The sequence below is a fragment of the Pristiophorus japonicus genome, chromosome 11, assembly GCF_044704955.1.
Source record: "Pristiophorus japonicus isolate sPriJap1 chromosome 11, sPriJap1.hap1, whole genome shotgun sequence".
NCBI classification, from domain to species: domain Eukaryota; kingdom Metazoa; phylum Chordata; class Chondrichthyes; family Pristiophoridae; genus Pristiophorus; species Pristiophorus japonicus.
Window position 1 is genome coordinate 105,260,511 of NC_091987.1, and position 25,184 is coordinate 105,285,694.

At 41.7% G+C, this 25,184-nt stretch overlaps 1 protein-coding gene across 2 annotated transcripts; it reads right to left on the reverse strand.

Moving 5' to 3' along the window:
- Positions 1–2,285: 2,285 nt before the first annotated feature.
- On the reverse strand, positions 2,286–23,453 carry ets2 (v-ets avian erythroblastosis virus E26 oncogene homolog 2). Of its 2 annotated transcripts, XM_070893848.1 has the most exons (10): positions 23,241–23,453; positions 18,695–18,763; positions 15,762–15,882; positions 14,330–14,449; positions 12,281–12,481; positions 10,015–10,101; positions 7,260–7,478; positions 6,697–6,957; positions 5,384–5,502; positions 2,286–4,391 (listed from the first exon to the last, which is right to left on the reverse strand). In XM_070893848.1, the coding sequence occupies exons 2-10, from the start codon at positions 18,755–18,757 to the stop codon at positions 4,176–4,178; spliced, it is 1,407 nt and encodes a 468-aa protein (XP_070749949.1). In that variant the 5' UTR covers positions 18,758–18,763; positions 23,241–23,453; the 3' UTR covers positions 2,286–4,175. The 2 variants fall into 2 exon arrangements, with proteins under 2 accessions (XP_070749949.1, XP_070749950.1); XM_070893849.1 differs by lacking the exon at positions 10,015–10,101.
- Between the last annotated feature and the right edge of the window lie 1,731 nt (positions 23,454–25,184).

Sequence of the window (25,184 nt, forward strand, 5' to 3'; positions counted from 1 at the left end):
ATGGAGCTGGTGTGGGGTGGCGCCAACCTGGTGCATCATGTGGCAGTCAGGGTGTGCAGCATGAAGTGAAGTCAATGTGGCCATGGTGAGGCGATCCCTGGCCTGCTGGGCAGCAATGTGGTCCTGTGAACTGTACAGCATCAGGTGATTGCAAAATGGTGTTGTTGGTGGTGATGCTAGTGTGTTTAGTGATGTTGGTGTTGTGGCTAATTGTAGTGGGATTCTAAGGACCAAGATGAGATTTTTTCAAGGTCACCGATGCTGCTGGAAGAGATGGCAGGTGAGGTTGAGATGACAAAAGCGCCCTGTCAATGGTGAGCGAGGTTGCTCCAAGGAGGTGACAGTGAATGGAGTGTTCACTACAAACACTTCCAAAGTGCAGACAGCTCAGTCTCTTCCAAAGGCTTAAGCTTCTGACATTGGAAAGTGAACAGCTGTGAAATGGTAGCTTTTATACCACTTCTGCAGCTGTCAACTAACCAAAGCAATAGAGTCACTGAGAACTCGACATACTTAGCTGGTGTAAAATCTGAGGGACGGCAAAGCCGTCAAAAGGTTGGTAAAATTGTAAGTGCCTGCTTTTAAGCCTCTTAAGCAGCATTTAAGTATTCTTGAATGATAATTACCTGTCGCGCCGCTTGCTGTCGGGTTGGCTATCCGAACGCCGACCTGGCAGTTAAGAAACTCACAAGGAGGCAGGTTCGGAGCGGGATCCCGACCCGCTGTCAATCAGGGTTATTGTAGTGAATGGTGAGACATAACGGTAACCCCCCCCCCCCCCACAATACTGATGAGTGTTAAAGGAATGGGTTGGACATTACAGGGATGCTTTATGGAGCTGGTGTGGGGCGGTGCCAACCTGGTGCATCATCTTGCAGTCAGGGTGTCAATGTGGCCATGGTGAGACCATCCCTGGCCTGCTGGGCAGCAATGTGGTCCTGTGAACTGTACAGCATCAGGTGATTGCAAAATGGTGGTCAGGGTCATTTTGACAGCGGGCCTGCCTCCAAACCCGCACTCGCAGGGCTAGGAAGATTCCGGTCATATTGTCACTCCTTCATTGTTGCTGGGGCAAAAATCATGGAACTCTCTATCCAACAGCATTGTGGAAGCACTTTCACAACACAGAATGCAGCCATTCAAGAAGACCCACCACCTTGTTCTCAGGGCAACTAGGGATGGGCAATAAATACCAGGCTTGCTGGAAATGCCAACATCCCAAGAATGAATAAAAGGGTGGAATCTTTTTAACTTAAATTCTTCACACTTGCCTATCCAGTGTTATCCAGAACTTGACCATCGAGATATTGTCGGGTACATCTATATTCCCATAAAGGGCCCAGGGAAAGTGACATTCAACAATAACTTGTATTTATATAGTGCCTTTAACATAGTGAAAGGTTCCCAGGCACTTCACAGGAGTGTTATGAAACAAAAAATGGGACCAATGATTTCTGTGTGCCAATCTTCCCCCTATGGGGCTACAATCCCTTTAGGTGTTTTATGGTTGGGTCTTTTATATTAGGGCGTATGTCGATGGTGTATCTGCAATCAGTGGTACTCCTTCAATGTAAACATGCCTGCATACTGTTCAGGAACTTGACTGAATCCAACAAGAGAAACCACATTCATTTTTGATCATCAGTGTGCTTTGCAGTGCATGTATTGTACTAGCTGATAGTGTAACCTTAACAATCTCTCTTTCTCTATGAAAACCGATTTATGGAGTTGTCTGTGAGTGAGTTAAATTGCTTGTCATAAATTCTATTTATAAGAACTTCTGATTTGAAGGTCCTCTCCAGATTTACAGTATATAATAGATTATATTATACTTGTATCAGTTTCAGCCACTCTTTCTATATTGCTCTACTGCAGTAGTATTCATTAATGTAGCCCAGGGCTCACTGGTGGCCCAATTAATCTTTAAGGTACACAGTTAATGCTCCGTGTATCTCTGGTCCTCCATGTCCCCTGGCTTATGAACGCTTTGAGACGCCCGGTGGCAATATAAATCCAAGTCTTTCTTTTTCTTATTTCTTCTCTGGGACAGCCTGGCCTCCACTCGACAGATTGGATTCAAGAGTCAGTGGAAGCAGCTCATCATTACATGGGGCAGCAGGTTGGAGCATCCCTGGACATTGCCCCCATTGCATTGCCCCAGCCCCCACTGGCAGGATTATACACACACGGGGGGCAATTGCATCCCCTTTCACAGCACTGGAGTGATTGAACATCTATATTCCAACACTTCACATTCGCAGAAAAAAAACAAAGTATATCGGGTATTTATCAGGAAATGGATTTATTATTTCAAAAATATATCGAAACCACAACCGTTTATACAAATAATATTTATTACAAATTTGTATCACTGTACAGAAAATTATACATTTTGCAGCATTCACAAAACCTTGTGTTTTTGCAATATATTTTCCCAGCTCGTTTCATTGTTAAACAATTCTCAAATTCAGTGCAGAAAACCAGCTGCAACACCAGCCCCTCGGAAGTGGCTTATAATTTATACATAAAAATAGAAGTCCCCTTGTACCCGGTCCCAAAGTAAACTGGCAAGCAGAGAGTTTCATTTTTTTTGGATACAAAATGATCCAGTGGGCTAATTGTTTTTTGTTTTTGGGGTTGGTTGGTTTAAATTCTGCAGATCCAATCAGAGGCCCACAGATGGACAAACTTGTAACTGGGCTGAGGTGTTACAGGATATAAAATTCAAACTTAATTATAATGTAAGGTTCCTTTTGATGACTTAACAAAAAAAACGTGATTAAAATGAAAGACCAGTTCCATTAAATGAGCATCTAGCTCCTGGAACCTGCTTGCAATCCATGATCCAGTCATACACAAGTTGATTCACTTAATTTTCCATTGAATAACCAACGGAAAAGTGGCGAGATATATCAAAAATATTTGCTGCATCCCTACAAGTAAGCCATACAATTATAAAAAATATACATATATATATGTATATAATTTACAGAAACTTTATAATACACAGTAGACTAAAAGACCAGTGACAGAATCCCTCCCATTGCTGCAAGAAGACTGCATTCTTTTTATTGCCTTGTGAAAACATTGCATTTGCGTAACTCTCGAAAACTTGAGCCTCTCCAGCAGTCTTTCACAATGTCTTTGCTGCCAAGGTTAAGGCAATGATAGCTGTGATCGGAAACAGCTGCCAGAGCCGTTTATATAGCTGTTAAAAATTACATTGCAATATTTAAATTCTGATTCTTAAACGATACCTGTCAGGTATACGATATACGAAAACGACAATCTTTTAGATAAGCACCAATTCTGGGAACGGTTGGCACAAAAGAAGACAGATGGAAACTCTTGGTTTTATATATTGCAGATGTGACTACTGCAATTAAGAAACGCGGATAATCGTAGCATTGGATATTTATTTCTTGATAGTTGCTAAGCAACAGCTCAACAGTTTCCACGTTTTGTTCAGCAGACAATGGCCTTTGGTCTCCAAGGAACAATTTGATTTATCAAAGAAATATTCACTGTGATAAGAAATCCAGTGTAGGCCACAGCCTACTTTTTCCAAGGACCCGAATATCTTACGCAGCTCTGGCAACTTATATCTACATTCATAACCTATTTCCTTAACATAGGAAACTGATCCGTTTCATGTGACAGCTAAATATTAACTGGTTACAGACGCAAGGCATCACAGAACAAAGGACAGTGTTGTGCTTGTGGGAGTGTGCTGTGCTTGCAAATAAAACCCTTCCATTTTATGACAATACCTTTGGTCCGAAACTACAACAACCTTACTCATGCCATGTTAAACAACGTCTTGTCAACACTAGAAAGCTTATACCAGTACTCATCAATTTTCCTTGTTATAAAGATGAAAAAAAAGCTTTCTTTAAAAAAAAGAGGCGATTCACAATCAGAAGGAAAACATGTGGCTGTATTGAATTGATGTGACTGGTCAATACTGTGCACCTCTACCAGGTAAGCAGTAAGAGAGTATTAGAAAGGTTTCCCATCGCCACTTGTTATCTTTGTCAAAACAAGGCGAAGGAAGATGCCTCCCTGGCATCTTTCCTCATTCTACCGTCTCCCACCACATTAGACCCGTCCTCAGTGAAATCCTTTGACCACTGCCAGTCACATTCTCACTGCTGGGTGGTTCAACAAAGGTGGCCTCAATCCTCAGTGTCTGGCTGCACTCCCAGCATAGCGTGAAGTTCCTCTGCTGTGTATCCCAGCAGGTTGTGCAGGTCGCAGACGAAGCGGTAGACGTACCTCTTGCCGGATGTCTTATGGATGATGTTCTTATCATAGTAATAGCGCAGCCCTCGGCTCAACTTCTCGTAGTTCATTTTGGGTTTGTTCTTGCGCTTGCCCCATCGCCGAGCAACCTGCGACACAGTGAGAAAATAATGTCGTTAGCATTCAGCACTAATAAATCAGGAAGACAGTGGATCGCTTGCTAAACCTGCTGGGGGGAAAGAATACAGTAACTGTGTCAACAGACTCAAATGAAAAGTAACTGGCATTATATGATTTCGACTGTGTGAAGTGAACTATATCAGTTACCTCCGATGCCTCTCACTCTTTTTCGTACAGCAGTTACTTCCTCTATCCAAACATCCTGACACTAATTTTCATTCTGTGACCAAGAGAGTGTGCATCAGGTGAACTTTTTTCAGGCCTACGTCAATGTTGCCCTTGACGTGAGCTGCTCTTTTCCTCCTCTCCAGGGGAGCACCTCATCTCAGTCGCTGCCTCCCCAAGATGGCTTCAACTCCGATCTTTGGTGCCAGGCATCACTGAACGAGGGCCCACCTTCTACTCTTATGGGGGATGCCAATGTGAATCCTAGCCTGGGTGGACATCGTTGCCATTCACCAGGTTACGACTGTAAGTAGTCTGCAGTTAGAGAAACGAGGAGCTAACCAGATTCAGAGCCGGGATTATGAGATTCCGGAGTCTCCCGCTTAATTCAGAAGACATTTTGTACATCTTATTCAAATGTTCCCTGCTGAAAAGCTTTACGCAGTATTCATGAGGCTAGTTGTGTATTTGGATAACAGCCTTTTCACTAAAATAAATTGTGCAATTTAAAATGATATATTTAGCCTTACTAAATACAAACAGTTATTACATTTAGTACACTATTGAAGGATTTCACATAATTAGTTTGTGTGCTAAATCATTGAGTCAACTAATTAGTGGTAGCCTCATAGTTGGGAGACTTTCAGACTTTTGCCTTCTCTGAAAATAGCCTTCAGGACCTGGCAAATGTACAATACTTATTTTGCTCTGTTAAGTGTTACAGTTGAAGCAATCCCGCACCGTCCCCCGCTCCTTTTTCACATGCTTATAATCTGATAATTTACAAGATTCTTACTTCATCAGGATCAGTCAGTTTAAACTCCCATCCATCCCCGGTCCAGCTGATAAATGTCTGACATGATTTATCAGTCAGTAATTCCAAGAGGAACTGCCAAAGTTGAATGGGTCCACTTCCTGTACAAACAAGTAAAAAAAAAAGATGTAAATTAAAAATGAAAATACAAAGTGGTGTTGAACCTTCTCAATGCCTTGGATCTGGATTTTGAAAACAGACTCTTTTGCCAAAGGCCATGGAGGAGTCAACTCTCATTACCAGGCATAAAAATAACAAAACTCCGAGCACTTGAAAAGGACATGTACCCTAACTGGAAAAAAATAAACAATTTTTCGACTCATAGCACTTTATTCTGAAGTAGCATGACTTATAAAATTATAGTTTCCCGTTACAATAATTTGTCACCCAATCATGGCTAAACAAAGAAAGTAAAATGGCCGATTTGTTAGGATTTGTTATTCACGGTAAACCGTTGCAAAATACTGCCCTACAGTCTATTTAATGAGTCAGCAATTGCAGCCTAGTTTGAAGCTCTATAAAACATGTCCCACACAGGAATCCTCTTTGCCTGCTGGGAAATCTGATTACGATTGAGGCGCGAGCACTGCAGGAAGAAGATCTCTCTGGTTATAAATTGTGTTCTTACAGGTTGAAATTTCTTCAGGAAACTTCCCCCCGCCCCCTCGCCACCAAGTACTTATGAACAGGTCAGAGGATTAGCTCGTTTTTCCTTCAGTCCCCCCGCGCCCCCGCCCTGCTCCCCGCACGACTCTTGCTGAAATACGATTCCATGCGTGCAGGCAGCCCTCCTCCACTCCTTTGCCAAGTGGCCAATCTTCGTGAGTGAACGTGGACAATTAATGTAGTTAACTATGGGGAGAGCATCACAACCATGTCAGATTCTTTACCCATCTGACATCCACCAACACACATTATCCGTCATGCCTCGCTGGAAAGTAACGAGCAGTGGAATACTTGGGATGATTTTATTTTAACCCCCTTAGCCCAAGGGAGCAAAGGTCAATTAAAGCACCTGTATGGAGATCAGTTAACTCAGTACAGACAAATGAACTTCAGACCTATATGGCTTATTTTTACAAAGGGCATTCTTCCCTGCTCCTTTCCTCAGGAGGAGAGAGAGAGAGCTCCTTTGAAAAGTTAGACGGTCCGATGAAGTAACATTTAATGCAAGATTTATTTTTTCTTTCAATTTGTTGGACTCCTGTAAAACAGCTGTGGGTAAAGTACAGGATGCTGCTTTCCTTTTTGTGGTTGGAATGACCGAAAGGACCCGACACACCAGGATCCCTTACCCGTGAATCCGGCAAGCACTGCTGCAGGAATGACTGGTTTCCCTTGTTCCAGCGGCTCTTTTCTCTCTTGGATGTAATCTTTGAATGAGATGTTTGGTTTGCTTGGGCACAGAGACTGGGAACAGTCGTCTTCGAAACTATCCTGCGAAGGAACACGCTGCATGTCGCACAAAGATGACTGACTGTTCCAGGATTTCAACAGCGGGTCTGCACTGTCGAAGCTGTCCTGGCTTTTGAGAGATCCTTGCTTCCTGGTCTCACCTGACAAGAAAATGAAAAGGGACGATGTTCAGTTTAAAAGCATACATGAAGAAGACAGTAACAGTATCTTATCCCCATCTTCCTTCTCATCGCTCTCTAGTTCCTGGCTTTAGTTTGCTCTTGAACTCATTTTTCTTTGCTACCTCTTTCCACTTTATAAATAGAATATTCTGCCCATTATCTGTAAAGTACCACATGGTGGCTCCTAACTATGAAACCATATTTCAGCACAAGCCCCCCCACATCCCCACATCAGGTATTTTGTTTTTCGCCTTAACCCGCAGTTCCTCTCACACACTTACCATGGCCAATTACGCCCACGTTTATTCGTTTTTGCTGTATGGCATAGTAGCTCATCTCTTCATTATCCAACTGCGGGTTAGCAAGAGTCGGGAAGTCATGGTTCAAATTGAGAAAATCCTGGTTACTTAAATCCGATGAGATCTGACACAGTTCTGACAGGAAACTTCCAGTAAAACCAGAGAGTTGGCCTCCACATTGGGGTAGATTGGAGCGGAATTCTGAAAGCATATTTTAAAAAAAAATGAAATCATCAGGATGGTTATACAAACCTCCTGCTCCGCTTGCCCTGACTGGGATACAGCAATGGACCCAACAAGAACCCAAACTTTTAAGTATCACTTCAAATTTTAAACAGCGGTTACTTTGGGATCAGCATTATCTGGAGGTACAGTATTTGATGTTATATGGTAGCTACCACCACTTGGCTCCTGTATGATATCTCACACTGGATGCTATGTTCATACTCCCCCAGCATCATTGTTTCTGCAACTGACTGCACATCAGTGAAGCCGAATCAACTAACCACTGCTTGGAAAGTTGGATCAACTCTATCTGCATTGACCTCAAGCCCATCAAACTTGGAGTCAGAGTCAGTGCAGAAAACCCACAATTTTCTCATCAATGATCATGTGAAAATTGGCTTGGCAAGAACTTCCAAGTAATAAGGACAAATGATTTGTTTAAAAAAAAAGATAATCAGAATTTATTTAGGGTCAAGAGAACCATTTTAGGATAAACTTAACGAAGTCGGTTAAATCTGTATTAATCTCGGAGTCTTCCTTGAATGGACATATCTCCAAACAGTGACAAACAAACTAATCTATCTATATAAATGTTTTGAGAAGTGTCTGCCAGATTTCAGACCACAGAATTGTGAACAAAATCAACTTCTGAAATACATGCCAGTAATTCCCCACAGGTTTTTATGGCTGTGATTTAACTTGGTTCCCTGTAAATAAGAGCCAAGCCAGAAAAACTTCTTACAGCAACAGTAATTAGATTCAGATCGATCTCAAGATGTTCCTAGTTAGATCACCTGGGCATGGGCCTTGAAGGAACAGGCCAGGTTAGTGACTAAATATCACAGCCATTTTCCAGCCCCCAAACTACCTGAACAAAACCACAGGAGACCAGACACAATTACAGAAATTTTAGCAGCTCATTACTTCGGTACATTGCAATACGTCTACGTATGAAACCTCCAGACTTTTCTCAATTACCAACTTGTCAGATTTTTAAAAAAAAATCTGAATCTAATGTTCACATTAGTCAAGTGTGAAAACACAATCAATACCATGTTAAAAGTCTTATGTCTGTCAACTTCATCATGAGGAATTCCTATGTTCGCATTTATAATGTCACACTGTAATTACACCCTCCTGCCACTGGTGGTGCTGCAGTATTTCAGTTTTACATCTTTCAGCTTATCAGTCTGTACTGGAGAGACACTGCTTTGCTCCAAATGATTTACTTCTCTATTTCCAAAATTGCTTTATGTTTTGCTATTTAAATATAAATCTATTATATATTGGATTTGGTAGATTGGACAAGCAAATTCCTGCAGTAGCCATTATTCCTGTCGGAGGCACTCTGATAGGTATTTCCAATGTTACAGATGTTACACTGTGTGACACACAACAGTTGGTATTTTATAATTAGGGTATACAAGTCGATCTTTGGTAATATTGCACACAGTAAATCAGAGAATGTGATCACTCTCTAATCCACCCCTACCCAAATCCGGCCGGACTCATTACTGGCTCCTTTTGTTGCTGCAACATCCACTATCTGAAAAAAGGAGAAAATAAAAGAAAAAGGCAGACGAGGGCAGAGAGAGAAGGGGGGGGAAGAAAAAGAATTATGGGGAGAGAATCAGCAGAAAAAAAAATAGAAGAGAGAGGGGGGAGAGAGAGAGAGAGATAAACAGAAGGGAGACGGGGAGTTAGCAACATAGAGACAGATAAGAGCATGATCATATTTTCTGACTCAACTTGCGCAAGACCATGAGTGATTGACTAGCAATAATATAAAAATCAAAGTATCATAAGAAAAGGACGGACAGACTGTATGGGGGTGAATTTTAATTCGCTCATTCTCCCATTCGCTCGCCATACCTTTTGTGTTTACCCTATTTTCACGGGGTTTCCATGATGCCTCTGCCAAAGTTACAGTAGCTGAGCAGGAGAATCCCTGAGAAAGCTCACCTCCCCCTTCCATGACTTTACAATAGGGACTGAATTACATCTACATGCCCTGATTGAAATATCCCCCACCCTCAAACCCCACTTTAACAGAAGGCTAAACTTGATCTTGGCTTCCCGAGTGCACTGCCACGGGAAAAATCAACTAATAATTCACTAAAAAGACGGAAGTATACGTACAATTAAAACCGCATGATATTTTATTAATAGAATCCTTTGGCAGGGTTGCTTGTGAAGCCCATGCAGTGATGATCTGCTAAAATACAATCATCTACACATGGGAACTTTCTACCAACAATCTGCTAATAATTAGCTGCAGAAAAAAATACAAAAAAAATTGCATTTTAGCAGAATATCAAAAGCTTTTCAAAGAAAAATGGGAGGATCTTAGTAGACAGTGAGATCAAAGTTGCTCATAATAGGAGCTGTTTTTTATACCCGTCAGACTTTCTCCAGCAATATTACATGGAATCTATAGCACAGAATCCGGTTATTCGGCCCAACTGGTCTTTGCCAGAATATACCATGATCAGTGGATTTGAAAAAGACGTACCAAAGGAATTATTGTCCGCCCAATGGGAGTTTGCATTGAGGAGAGCAGGGTTTACCAGATAGTTCAGCTGTGGTGCTTCCTGGCAAGCTAAGAAAGAAAGAAAGACTTGCATTTATATAGCGCCTTTCACGACCACCGGACGTCTCAAAAGTGCTTTACAGCTAATGAAGTATTTTCTGAAGTGTAGTCACTGTTGTAATGTAGGAAACGCAGCAGTCCATTTCTGCACAGCAAGCTCCACAAATAGCAATGTGATAATGAACAGATAATCTGTTTTAGTGATGTTGATTGAGGGATAATTATTGGCCATGACACCGGGGATAACTCCCCTGCTCTTCTTCAAAATAGTGCTATGGGACCTTTAACGTCCACCTGAGAGCGCGGACGGGGCCTTGGTTTTAACGTCTCATCCGAAAGACGGCACCTCCGGCAATGCAGCACTCCTTTAGCACTGCACTGGAGTGTCAACCTAGATTTTTGGGCTCAAGTCTCTGGAGTGGGACTTGAACCCACAACCTTCTGACTCCGAGGCAAGTGTGCTACCCACTGAGCCATGGCTGACACACCACATCTATAATCAAGAATGATAAAGAAGAAAATAAATGAATTCCTTTTTTTTTAAACCACACTTTTAAATACAATACTTCAGAGTGAGCACATGGAGGACTGACTGGATTCCAGGCCTCTCTCTCCAGTAACCTGGGATCATGTCTGCTTGACACCTCTCTCTGACAGACCTTCTGAGACCAGGAACTCCGCACGTGGCAAATCAAGAGGCGTGGCCAGTGTGCTACCACTCTGCAGACTTTAAGATGCAGATACACAATAGTATTGTGCATCACTTATTGCAATAAAATCTATATCCAGAACAAGAGGATAGGAATTAGGCAGGCCTTGAAAATATGGATCGGTTGTTTCATTCAGGCTCAAAACCTTTCATAGTTCTGTATCACAGTAGTTGCTGTGATGTTTGGGGTGAGGGGTGGGGGAACCCACAGACAGCAATAGGAAATAAAAATAATAAAATATAGACTCCCAGAAGCAAATGGTAAAAATGAGCTTTCATGTATGAGTGTAGCTAGGTTTTGGCTGGAGCAAAAACAGCCCGTTTAAATGAACATGCCATGAAAAACATCTTTTTAATTATGGGTTAATAATGGATTGCTTTTATTAACGGTTTTTATTGAAAGCTTGTACAGAACACGTGAACAGTAAAGGCTTGTTTTTGGGGCCCCCATATTCAAAAAATAGCTCACCATATTCTGTTTATCTGTAGTTAAAGACTGGGACAATCTGATGGGATTAAAATCAAATCCCATTCGCCAGATCATTCTTACCGAACAGTCCTCAGAACAGAATGGTGAAGTGGATTGTTCCTCAGGCATCTTTAAATTCAGTTTAGAGTGAGAGTCGTCTCTCTCTCTCTCTCTCTCTCTCTCTCTCTCTCTCAGCTGTAAAGGATCTACATTAACTCAGTTTGTGCAGTCTCAACCCAGTTCTTGGTTGTTGTAGATCCGAACCAGTTAATTTCACTCTCAAGGATGATTTGTGTGTGAAGTGGTCACACTGATTTAGCGTGGCATGCTCTTGTGTTTGGAGCTAGGGGAGATTGTTGAAGCAGTAGAGAGGGAGAAGCTTTACTCTATACCTGCTGTACAGGATTGGAAATGATTGAACAAACCACTACTGGCATCCCTTACCTCAATGAGCAAAGAAAAGTTAAACATGAATTACCAAAAAGACTCTCGTATGAAGAAGCCCCCCTCCCCGATAGATTAGCTAGTTTACCCAGTGAGCAGCTGAATCTCATAAATCAGGAAGGTCCAAACTTTGATCAGTGGGGCACGATAAAAGTTTGCTGATCTCTACCGAGGTGATAGTAGGGGTTCTAAAATGAACCCAGAGGCCAAAGAGGGGAAAACCAGCCAGGCTCCCTGCTCTAGATTGCTATCCAGTGACCAATGCTGGAGGGGCGCATGTGTGGATGTGATGAGGACAGTTGCAATGCTCCTTGCAGTTAAATAGTCACGCCAAAATTTACTGTCAAGATTCACCCCAAGACCATTTGGGAAGATACTGGTGAACAACAGATGCTCACGAAACAGTATTCAGGCAATCGATAGATAAAACTGGTAGCAAAAAGACGCATTAATAAATATTGTGGAAATCGCTGCACAAGAATAGCTCCTGTATCAAGCGGTGTCTGATTAATTAGGGTCACTTGTTTCACGCTTTTAAAAGGAAGTATTGCTGAACACCACTGTACCTTTCATTAGCTGTTCCAAGTGTTCCCAGAGAATGTCTCCAATGAAATCAGGTGCCAGCTCCAGAAAGCATTCCTTCCCAAGGTCACAGAGGACCTGACCAGTCATGTAGAATTTTTGGAAATTGACATTCCCCAGACTGAACTCATTCACAGCCCAGTGCAGCCACTGATTGACATGCTGCTCACTCCAAATATGAGGGTCTGGGAAGAAATCAAAATGTAGTGTTACTGCAAAACTTCTAACAAAATCTCACACTTAAATTTCATTTGCACGTTCATTTGTACAGTTTCCAAGATAGAATGTTTGGGTCACATTTATGCTCAGATCACATTTTCTGTACAGCGGGAGTGACTGGATGAAGACATTTAAATTCTATAGATGGATCATGTATGCGGTTACCTTCATTTTTTAAAAAAGGAACTTTACTTTAGCTTAAAAAAAAGTTCAAAATACATTAATGATTTAGACGAGGGGATTAAATGTAGTATCTCCAAATTTGCGGATGACACTAAGTTGGGTGGCAGTGTGAGCTGCAAGGAGGATTCTATGAGGCTGCAGAGCGACTTGGATAGGTTAGGTGAGTGGGCAAATGCATGGCAGATGAAGTATAATGTGGATAAATGTGAGGTTATCCACTTTGGTGGTAAAAACAGAGAGACAGACTATTATCTGAATGGTGACAGATTAGGAAAAGGAGAGGTGCAACGAGACCTGGGTGTCATGGTACATCAGTCATTGAAGGTTGGCATGCAGGTACAGCAGGCGGTTAAGAAAGCAAATGGCATGTTGGCCTTCATAGCGAGGGGATTTGAGTACAAGGGCAGGGAGGTGTTGCTACAATTGTACAGGGCCTTGGTGAGGCCACACCTGGAGTATTGTGTACAGTTTTGGTCTCCTAACCTGAGGAAGGACATTCTTGCTATTGAGGGAGTGCAGCGAAGGTTCACCAGACTGATTCCCGGGATGGCGGGACTGACCTATCAAGAAAGACTGGATCAACTGGGCTTGTATTCACTGGAGTTCAGAAGAATGAGAGGGGACCTCATAGAAACGTTTAAAATTCTGACGGGGTTAGACAGGTTAGATGCAGGAAGAATGTTCCCAATGTTGGGGAAGTCCAGAACCAGGGGACACAGTCTAAGGATAAGGGGGAAGCCATTTAGGACTGAGATGAGGAGGAATTTCTTCACCCAGAGAGTGGTGAACCTGTGGAATTCTCTACCACAGAAAGTTGTTGAGGCCAATTCACTAAATATATTCAAAAAGGAGTTAGATGAAGTCCTTACTACTAGGGGAATCAAGGGGTATGGTGAGAAAGCAGGAATGGGGTACTGAAGTTGCATGTTCAGCCATGAACTCATTGAATGGCGGTGCAGGCTAGAAGGGCCGAATGGCCTACTCCTGCACCTATTTTCTATGTTTCTATGTTTCTATGTTTCATCCAAGATCATTCTTCCCACTTCTCCTGAAGGTGGTGAGTCATACTGGAGTTATGGTCACCCGGGCAGCAGTTCCCTCGGGTAAATCGCCCAAGGTTAATTATTCATGGGTGAGCTTGGCAGAATCCTGGACTCGCCCAACAACCACACACTTTCCAGCAGGTGTCACCGGCCAATAATCGGGAGTATATACCCTGGCTCAAGTTTTCTCCTTCCTGCACCCAGATCTCCAGCCTGGCTAATTCAGCACAGAGCATGAATTAAGCTTGTGTTCTTTCTAGTCTGTCTGCTTCTGTTGCACAGTAGCTATTGCATTTAACCAACGGAATCACTGCTTACTATGGGCAACTTTTAATTTTATGATTTTTAAGTGTGTAGCAGTTTGTTGCTTTTCCCCATGCTTTGCTTGAGTCCGTATTCGATTTGGACTGCTTGCTCCATGGAGGTGTCTTTGGCCAATCTATAAAAAATTTCCATTTATTGCAATCACCATCCACAATTTTCCATTGGTCAGTGATCCAATGTGAGAATTTCTTCGAGAAATTTTGGAAGAGAAAAAAAGTCACAAAACTACAACTTAAATATGGTAACGGTTTTCAGTTTGATTACCTTTTGGGATGCCAAGGCGACAACTCTCTTTGACAAAGCCACTAAAGCTCTCCTTCAGAGCCTGGCTCATGACTGCTTTGCTGCCAGGCGTTAGGAGTGGAACCTCATTGGTTCCAACATCTGCAGACGAGAAAAAACAGAAAGCAGTGAAAAATAATCCTACCACCATGAATACAATTTTCTTCAGAGTTCCATATTCTAATCTTCCTCCCTAATAAATCCTTCTCAAGACAAATTTTGCAACAGTGACAAAAGAAAATAGTGTTCTATGAATCTCCAGTTTTATGTTTTAACACCCAATTATTCAGCTAAACTGACATACTGGATAGTTCAATCTGACCTCACATAAATCTATACAATGTCAAGCCAGACATTCAAGATAGCTGGAATTCCGAATGCTGCACACGGGTTTAAAAGCGTCTCAGATAATATCAAGAAGCTATTACAAGATTTAGCTTGTTGGGAAACATTGGTAACAGATGTTATCTCTGGTCATTTATTACATTTGAGGGTACTGTTGAAAGCTGGGATTCATAAACTTTCTCTTACCAAGCATCAAATATTCTTATTGGAAGAGCAGTCTTAGATTGAAGGTGTCACAACAGATGGGAGAGAAAGTGGTTCAAAGCTAAAATGAGACCCTCTAGTTAACATGTTTTGCTAGTGGCTAAAGCTGACTGGAGCAATGGATTACTAACTTTGCCGATGCCTTGTAATAACCTACAGTGGCTCATGGGACAGGTCAACAGTGCACTAAACAATGCTAAGCATGGCATTTCAGTGCATCTGTATGGAAATATCACTTAGTATGCAGTCATAAGATGAAATGAAAGATTTTAAAACATTTGCATTTTAAGTTTTCAGTTTGTTAAAAATATTTTATAAAAATACTGCTTTATAACCAGAATTGCTTTCCTTCCTGCTATTCTGAAACACTGGTTCATGCTGGGTCACAGCTCCACAATCCTGGTTGTCCTCAGCTATCCTCCCCAAGTTGTCATACAGGTTGAAGCTGAAAATATCAACAGGCTATCTGACCATGGAGTTAAGACAACTGTGCCCTAACATATCTTCTCATCCAATCTTGTCTTCAATCAACATCCAGAGATTTGGATTTTCTAACAGGGGTCACCAGAGAGTGATCAAGAGCAGGAATCCTGGCAGATCTTTACCCTCTATGGCATATTGTAATATCCCCAACTGCTGGCCTGGCTGAAATCACACGCAGGCCAGAGATTGGACCTGGGATCTTCTTGGGTTATAATGCTCAGTGCCAGACCAGGTGATACATTTACCCACTAAACTACCAGGGAGCTCCCTGCATTAGTATCTGCAACAAGATGGACACCAACATCTCAGTTACATGTATCATTTTACTAATAACAAATCTAACATTTAAATATGGACGAGTCCCAGTTAATGAGGCATTTACCATAGAAGAAGGAGGACATGCCCGTTGGAACCTCTTGCACACTCTGTTCTTCATCCAAATGTGACAACAATCCATTGAGCCCGATACCAAATGGTTCATGCATGTCAAACGCTGACTGGCGCTGAAATAAAAATAATTAATTTGCAGAAAAACCAACAACTGTATTATGGTCTTAACCTTGGTTTAGAAACAATCGGATGTCCCTCATAACTAAACTATTTTGATAATTTATAAATCATTCAGAGCTGGTACTGCTTTTGAGATTGTAAAGCTGGAAATTAGGAATGGGATATCAATGCTTGATGTGTTCTGGTAACAATCCTCTGCTATTTTAACATAGATGTTAATCTTTTTATATTAACTGGCCAAATCTATCCATTATGGCAGTGGATAGAGGGATGTCATATGAACATGTTAAGTGTTCATTCACTCAAATCATAAACAGTAGCCTTTACAACTGAAGAATAGTTTTTAGGAAGGGGTGGGAAAGAATCCCCATTGTATTTTCAGCAGTAAAAGAGGCACTGAAATGGCACCAAACATCACTCTTTTAAGGGCAAGAGTGACAATGACATGTAACACCAACAACTTCAAGTTCCCTTCCAAGTCACACACTATCCCGATTTAGACATACATCACCTTTCCTTCAATGTCACTGGGTCAAAAACCTGGAATTCCACAGGGAACGCCATTATGGGAATACTATCATCATAAGCACTGCCTCAGTTCAAGGTGGCAGTCCACTATCACCACCTTCACAGGGCAACGAATGTAGTGTTACTCATATAGCCATATCCCAAGGAGAAATAAAATACTTTTTACTGGAAGTCTGAGTTAGAAAGTGGATGCTTATTCAGACGCTTTCCAAAGTCACAGTCTACAGAATGCCTCAACTTGGACATAATTTATTTATGGGTTAATTCAGTCGTGCAAATTATAAAACTGTCCAAAAATACATAGTAACAGCACTGAAACTCATTGTCCTTGGGATACTCAGTCAGGAATTTTAGATGTTGCAAATCAGTAGTCGGATGTAAAGCAGTAAGGAAATGCTTACTATGTTCAACCCAATTTCAACAATTTTTTCTGGGATTTAACTCACTTCACAATCTGTCTCTAACAGAATGAAGGAACATCAAGTGAAGCAGTAGGGCTGCCACTCTAGTTAATGTTATATTTTAGTGAACGCTGGCCTCATTGAGGTAAAGGCTATTAGTGCTGGAAATGGAACAGTTTCCAAGACATCAAGCACTCCCAAGTCAGGCAAAACATGGTCAGATGTAGAGTAAAGCTCCCTCAACCTTACCCAACCATGTGTTTCAACACATCCTCCATACAGCATCCTATACGTCACCACAGGTTGACATTTTATCATCATGTGTTCTCTTCAAGGGAAGTGCCAATTAGCCAAAATTAAAGGTAGTTTTGTAATGTGGGGCCACACCCTCCATGACCTGGTTTTGGCCTGCTTGAGCTCAGTTCAGATAGGTCCCTAACAGCCACTGGAGTGTTCAGAACTTTAACACAGCATTGAGAGCTGGATTTGAGCCCGGTCCCTTAACAGAACTGAAAGTACTAAGATAGGGAACTAGCGGTGTTAAATCGAGCAAAAAAAAAAATAATCAAAGTTGGACAAGACTAAACAGTAGCAAAACATGTAAACCATTCTCAAGAATGAACATTCTTTGGTCTTATTGTATATCAGCAACATTTCCTTGGAAAGATGGCTAGGTTCCAGCGTATCAAAAGGGTGTAATGCTGGACAAATATTTTTCAAATGGTCACTTAGAAACTTGAATTACTTCCAAGTTCGCCAGACTGTACTAATAAAAACACGCCTACGCATTACGTAAACTGGAAAGTCAAGTATGGCAAGTGTTAAACATTTACAGGCTTACTCATCCAGTAAAGTCTGTTGATTATAATTGGGGAAGGTTTTTTTTTTCCCCAGCTTCTGATCAATGAAAACGTGTGTGGCTCTTGTGGCATGACCTCCATATTAAGGTAGTGTAATTTCTCATGGCATAATGAGCTGCAGAATGGTGAACATCACACATCTGGAGTTGTTATAATCTGTAATGCACTGCCTGAAAGAGCGGTGGAAGAAGATTCAATAGTTACTTTCAGAAGGCAATTGGATATTTTACAGGGTTAGGGAGTGGGACTAATTGGATAGCTCTTTCAAAGAGCGTGCACAGGCAAGATGGGCTGAATAGCCTCGGTCTGTGCTATATGATTCTATGAACATGGAACAAAACACAAAGTAAAAAGTGCTCATGGATCCAAATCATAGTTTGAATCACTTCCTTTTGGGAGAGAATTAGAAAAAATGTCTTCAATGATTAAATAATATGGGAACTTTCAGCACATACACTATTGGAGCTGGAATACTGTTTCATCTCCCTAACCCACCAGGGGAGAGTGACGTTCCACTCTAACGGAGTTGAAAAGCAAAGCAACAACACTCATACTTTTCTAGTCACAATGGGACAACATTTTTTAAATATCTTCCAGCACTATAACAAACCTGGGAAGTTGTGCAAACTGCTTGGCTGACTTAGATGAGATCTATTAGGAAAAGGTTTTTTTCAATAAAACTAATTAATGGTAATTTTTTTTTTTAAAACAAACCTTTGCAAAACATCCCAAACTTTATAAGCCACCACAAATTTGCAACATTTTCTGCCCAAGTTGGGCCTGCAGACATTCCCTTTTGCAAACTGAATTAGATTTCATTAACCACCATACCACTGCACTACGCACCTGCACTGGCCTGTTCATTTATGTGGGTTTGCAAGCTGAAGTTGTACCTGGCTCGCAAAACACACACACAAGCTGCAACACATTCTCTAGAACTTGAAAGGCTTACATGTTTTTGAAGTTATTAAAGTGTGTCACAGAAGTAGTTTCAGTATTGCCGTATTAAAACTTACCTTAAGTATGCCTCGGAACTCCAAAGCCACAGGGGCTTCCTGATCCTTCAAAAAATCACACATACTGATCTGTGGAGGACAAGAAGAAAAGACAATTAAACTGACTGAAACGCTGTTCCTCAGAAATGAGAATGAGCTGCATTTTTATTTCGATTATATGGTCATGTAAGTAAAAGATGATTTAATATAAAGTGCAGCCCTTGGTAATCAGCTCTCCTCTCTTTCTTGAGAGCCAAAATCAATATTTCATCAGCATCTAATCTGTCTAATGCATTTTTTTCTTTGATTTGGCTTCATCTTGACAAGTGTGGACTGCACCAGACAATGTAACAATTTATTCCATTTACACCTGGTACAATGTCATTATGAGTCAGAGGGTTCAGGATTTCAGCAATGCTGGCTGGAACCCAGAATCACAGTCTTAAAACCTGCCCCAGGCTATGACTCGCACCTACACAAGGCTAGTCCATTTTGTCGATGGTCAAAATAACATTTTACAGCAATACTCAACTTATTTAGTAATAAAATTATGAATTAGATTACCATCAATTGGCTTTCTTTGGTCGATAAGCAGCTTGTTGGCAATACTCAGTTAGAATTTTTGGGCTAGTATAATTTTAGTTTGACTCATTTGCCATTTTTCACCTGTTGGCTACTAAACATTGTTGTTAACCTGTGGAATTCTCTACCGCAGAGAGTTGTTGATGCCAGTTCGTTGGATATATTCAAGAGGGAGTTAGATATGACCCTTACGGCTAAAGGGATCAAGGGGTATGGAGAGAAAGGAGGAAAGAGGTACGGAGGTGATGATCAGCCATGATCTTATTGAATGGTGGTGCAGACTCGAAGGGCCAAATGGCTTACTCCTGCACCTATTTTCTATATTTCTATGTTTCTATAACATTCCAGAGCCAAGGAGAGCAAATTTGGTGCAGATTTTCATGTGGCGTTTTGTCCAGAACAAATAACTATTATAGTCTTTTAAAAAAAAGGTTAAAAAATCTCCCATGAATAATTTCTGTGCTACTATAGCAAAGTGTGAATATTTGGTGTGGTGGAAGTTTGACTTTGCTGTAAACAAATCATCTACAAAGTAATTCCCTCCCTAACACTCTCCGCCTCTCTACCCTCCCTAAACCTCTCTTTCTTCCTTTAAGACACTCCTTAAAACCTTTGCCCTAATTTCTCCTTATGTGGCTCGGTGTCAAATGTTGTTTTATAACGCTCCTGTGAAGTGGCTTGGGATGTTTTACCACGTTAAAGGCGCTATATCAATAAAGGTTGTTCCTCGCTATATCCTCACTGACCTGGAATCAATGCTCACCATCCTTCCCCAAAAGCTGGAACTCTTACTTACTCCAGTTTTCCTTTCCTGCTACAAATCGGCAGACATTTAAAACTCAAGTTTTGCATTACTTATTAATTTATCTTGTTTAACCATCTTACTCTTTATAACTTTGGTGGTGTTTGACACTATGGACCTTGACCCTTCAGATAGGCTTTTCTATAGTCACATATAAATAATTGAAATGCAGGCAACAGCATGAAAATTAATTTGCAAAAACATAAAAAAGTTAGTTAAAGTAGTAAAAAAAATGAATACACAAGAATGGAGGAATCATTCACTGCCAATATTACATTTGCAACAAGATTTCATAGAATCTTACAGCACACAGAAGGATTGTGCCCATCGTGCCTGTGCCAGCTTTTTGAAAGAGCTATCCAGTTAGCCTCACTTACTCCCCTGCTATTTCCCCATAGCCATGTAAAATTTTCCTTCTCAATTCTCTTTTGAAAGTTACTACTGAATGTGCTTCCACCACCATTCCAGATCATATCAATCTATGGTAACAACACAATTACCTTCACGCTAGCTCTCACTTTGAAATGTAGTAATTATTTTACATAGAATTAACAGCGTAGAAACAGACCGTTTGGCCCAACAGGTGTTTATTCTCCACAGGAGCCTCCCCCACTCTATTTCATCTAACTCCAGCATACCCTTCTATTCCTTTGTCCCTCATGTGCTTATCTAGCTTCCCCTTAAATGCATTTTTACTTTAATAAAAACAACACTTTGTAAAAACAGTTATGAACATTGGATGTATACAGGCACCTGCACAAGGGATGCAGAGGGCAGATGGGGAGATCACCTCCAGTTATACATACAGGCAGGATCTATCTGATTCTTTTATGTTCTGCGTGAGGTGAAGTGCACAAGCATTCCAAATACTAAAAGCAGTCCCTCCTTCAAGAGTGCATGCTTCGGGGGTAGACAACCGAACAGGTGTATTGTGCATATACCATTTCTGCTTTCAACATTATTTTTAAATAAAGGAAATAGACAGCCAAAAGTCCAGGAAAGTCATATTTGTAGTGTGCCATTTAAATATAAAATTGTAGCGATAGATCCCATTCATTTCTCATGCGATGGTATAAGCAGTGTAGAGTGATGCCAACTTATCTCTCCAGCCCTGTTGTTCTCAGACTGTCTAGTCAGCTTATCCCTCTGCTTTATAATTACCACTGAGGGTGAATACCCAGTACAGTTGACGTTAATCAAGTTACTGATCAGATTTATATGGCTCATATACTTGTCGGCATATTGCAAGTTCGTTGCCAGTGACAAATTCAATAAAATTCACGCACAATTCAAGGTAAACTCTGGCAAACAATTATCCTGATTAATGTTTAATATAGCAGACAGTAGAGAGGGAACAACTTAGTAGATTACTTATGAAGTCTACTTCTATGATTATAACTTTGAAAGATACTTCCAGCAGGATTAATCTTTAACAGAGTGTGCAGGACCCCTCCCCTCTCTGTCTCCTTTGATGGTTTTATCTGACAAAACCTTGAGAAGTGAAGTGAACCTTCCAAAAGAAACTAATGAGAATTAGCTGATGCATGGGTGGTCTATCAGTGTCACTTGAGAGTTTAATTTAGAATTGTCTGCTGGCATGCTATATAATATTGTAGGTAATATCTCCAGAGAGCACATGTTAACAAACTTATCTCCCAACGGGTTTAAATCAATCTTTTTTTTCTTGATTTAGCAAAGCCCTCATGACTAAAACAGAATTTTTATGGAAACAAACATAGGGTAGTTTGAAGAATCTAGATAACAAGGCCTGTTCTGATCCAGATCTGTCAGGGAAAGCACGATTACTGCACCACAGTGCCAACCTTGGCTCAGTGGTAGCATTCTTGCCTTACACGCAGAAGGTCACGGGTTCAATCCTCACTCCACAGATACCTGAACACATAATCCAAGCTAACACTTCAGCAGAGTACTATACTGTCAGAGGTGCCATCTTTTAGCTGAGATGTTCATCTGAGAAGGCAGTTTAACATAAAAGATCCCATGGCACTAGCTTGAAAAAGAGCAGGGTAGTTCTCCCCAAAAATCTTAACCAATATTTATCGCAAACATTATCTGGTCATTATCACATTCCTGTTTGTAGGAGCTTGCTGTGCGCAAATTGGCTGCCACTTTTCTTACATTTCAACAGTACTTCATTGGCTGTGAAGCACTTTGGGATGTCCGGAGACGCTATATAAATAAAATGATTTCTTTCCCTTCTATAATGCAGCCCCTAAAAAAAGAATCTTTTCACCTTGCATCAACTAATTCAATATATTTTTCTTGTTGTCACACCTATACATAGCTGGTAAAACATATGGGTCCACCACACAATACTAAAGGACTTACATTTTGCACACTGCCCTGACTTTATTTTGCTGTTTCCAGATTTATTTAATAAAAATATTAAGAAATAACATGCTATTAAACTTGTCCTGTCAGTTCGCACCGACCCCATAAGGGCTCTGCATACAAAATGCATCAGTGACATCGATCACATTTACTCAGGCTGAATCTTCCCACGTGATTAAAGTATACTTGTTCTCCTTTCAGACTGGATCCACTGCAACCCCTAAAATAAAAGTTCAGCTTAGATTTAGACTGCACTCTCCTGTAGACTCAAACCGGTGTGAGATGGCCTCCTGGGGGAGATCACACCTCTCAGGCCTTGGGTGCACTCGGAAGTGTCTTTGCTGGTTTAATTGAATGGAGATCAGCATTTAAACCACAGTGACTTCGCGTGCATTGCTGACAAAACCACACACACACACACACACACTGCAGCAAGCCCATGTGGGGCCAGGACTCTGCCCCGCAGACCTCTCCGCTGTTGGACCCTACAACGCTTTATCCTGTTACTAACTAATGTTTTTAAAATGTCCCCTTTCCTTTCTCATGGAGCTCTCATGATTTACAGTCAGCATGCTGAAAGTTGTGCCGGACACTGCGATAAAGCGTTCGGGGCAGCAAACTTTGTGTTCGGTTAGAATGCTTAAAGACAAACTCGAGTGGCAGCAACTAACTAACCGCCTCCTTTATGAAGAAAAACGATTTAATTTTGTTTCACAAATGAGTGAACTGGGAGGTGTAATCGCCCCATGAGCAACAATAGAGACCGCAGTCACCAATAGGTCGCACACCAATCCCAAAGATCGCGACCTAAACGCATAATTGTGTACTTACTGTAACTTTGTTTTGTGTGTTTTAAGTTTTTGTACCCCACAGTCCGCGGGCCGAGTCGCTTAAAATCCAATAACGCCTTGATACGGTGAGTGAGTTTGGTAGATCCGAGGGGTGAAAGGACCCAGTCAGAGTGTCAATTACAGGCGAGGGTTATGCCTCACTGTAAATTTCACTGTAAAGTCTCCCCCAACTTGCTGAGGTCACGTTCTTCAGCAGTCTGTTCAATGAAGATCAGAGCCTCGCCTTTTACACCAATTCCCACAACTTCTCTTTCCCCGTAGGTTTCTCGTTATTGGACGGAGTCGGAGGTAGGAGGAGCAGAGAACAAACCATCACCAAACAAGGTTATCTCATCAGGCGGCTTTGCTTCTTGCTGTTATGGCAACCCTGAGAGTGTCACTGTTTTACATCGAATAGTGATTTCCATGATAATGGCTGGGTCTCATAAACTAAAGCATGCATTTAGTCAATTTTCTATGCCGCTGCTAACTTGACACTTTATTTTCAATAGATTTCTGAGCTATGCAAATTTTGTATTTCAAATATATTTCAAATAGAGAATTATACAGCACAGAAAGAAACCTTTCGGCCCCTCGTGTCTGTGCTAGCTCTTTGTAAACGCTCTCCAATTAGTCCCACTCCCGTGTTTTTTCCCCAGAGCTCTGCAATGTTTCCCCCTTCAAGTATTTATCCAATTCTCTTTTGAAAGTTGCTATTGAATCTGTTTCCAGCACCCTTTCAGGCAGTGAATTCCTGATCACAACAACTCGCGGTGTAAAAAATTCTCATCTCCCCTCTGGCTCTTTTGCCAATGACCTTAAATTTATGTCCTCAGATTACCGACCCCCCTGCCAGTGGAAACAGTTTCTCCCTATGTGCTCTATCAAAATCTCTCATAATGTTAAACACTTCTATTAAAATTCTCATCCTTGTTTGCAAATCCCTCCATGGCCTCCCCCCCATCGCTAATCCTCTCCAGCCCTACAACCCTCTGGGATCTCTGCTCTCCTCTAGTTCTGGCCTCTTGGCCCGATTTTAATCACTCCACCATTGGTGGCCATGCCTTCAGCTGCCAAGGCCCTAAGCTCTGGAACTCCCTCCCTAAACCTCTTTGCCTCTCTACCTCTCTTTCCTCCTTTAAGATGCTCCTTAAAACCTACCTCTTTGACCAAACTGCCCTAATATCTCCTAATGTGGCTCGATGTCAAATTTTGTTTAATAGCGCTCCCATTTTTTATCATCATCATAGGCAGTCCTTCAAAATTGAGGAAGACTTGCTTCCACTCTAAAAGTGAGTTCTCAGGTGGCTGTACAGTCCAATACGGGAACCACAGTCTCTGTCACAGGTGGGACAGACAGTGGTTGAAGGAAAGGTTGGGTAGGGAGTCTGGTTTGCCGCACACTCTTTCCGCTGCCTGCGCTTGTTTTCTTCATGCCCTCCGCGATGAGGCTCGAGGTGCTCAGCACCCTCCCAGATGCTCTTCCTCCACTTAGGGTGGTCTCGGGCCAGGGATTCCCAAGTGTCGGTGGGGTTGCTGCACTTTATCAAGGAAGCTTTGAGGGGGTCCTTGAAATGTTTCCTCTGCCCACCTGGGGCTCGCTAGCCCTGTAGGAGTTCCAAGTAGAGCGCTTGCTTTGGGAGTCTCGTGTCGGCATGTGGACAATGTGGCCCACCCAACAGAGCTGGTCGAGTGTGGTCAGTGCTTCGATGCTGGGGATGTTAGCCTGAGCGAGAACACTGACATTGGTGCATCTATCCTCCCAGTGGATTTGCAGGATCTTGTGGAGGCAGCGCTGGTGGTACTTCTCCAGCACTTTGAGGTGTCTGTTGTCTATAGTTGAGGTGCCTATAGTCCATGTCTCTGAGTCATTTAGGAGGGCAGATATCACTACTGCCCTGTAGACCATAAGCTTGCTGCCAGATTTGAGGTCCTGGTCTTCAAA

What these genes read in the sequence shown, in the direction of transcription:
- ets2 (XM_070893848.1), bottom strand. Translation starts at nt 18,757, where the DNA reads ATGTGTGATTTTTTGAAGGATCAGGAAGCCCCTGTGGCTTTGGAGTTC. An exon ending in CGTGGGCGTAATTGGCCATG is followed by an intron (nt 6,958 to 7,259) that starts GTAAGTGTGTGA and finishes TTTTCTTGTCAG; the next exon opens with GTGAGACCAGGAAGCAAGGA. An exon ending in AGTGCTTGCCGGATTCACGG is followed by an intron (nt 5,503 to 6,696) that starts GTAAGGGATCCT and finishes TTGTTTGTACAG; the next exon opens with GAAGTGGACCCATTCAACTT.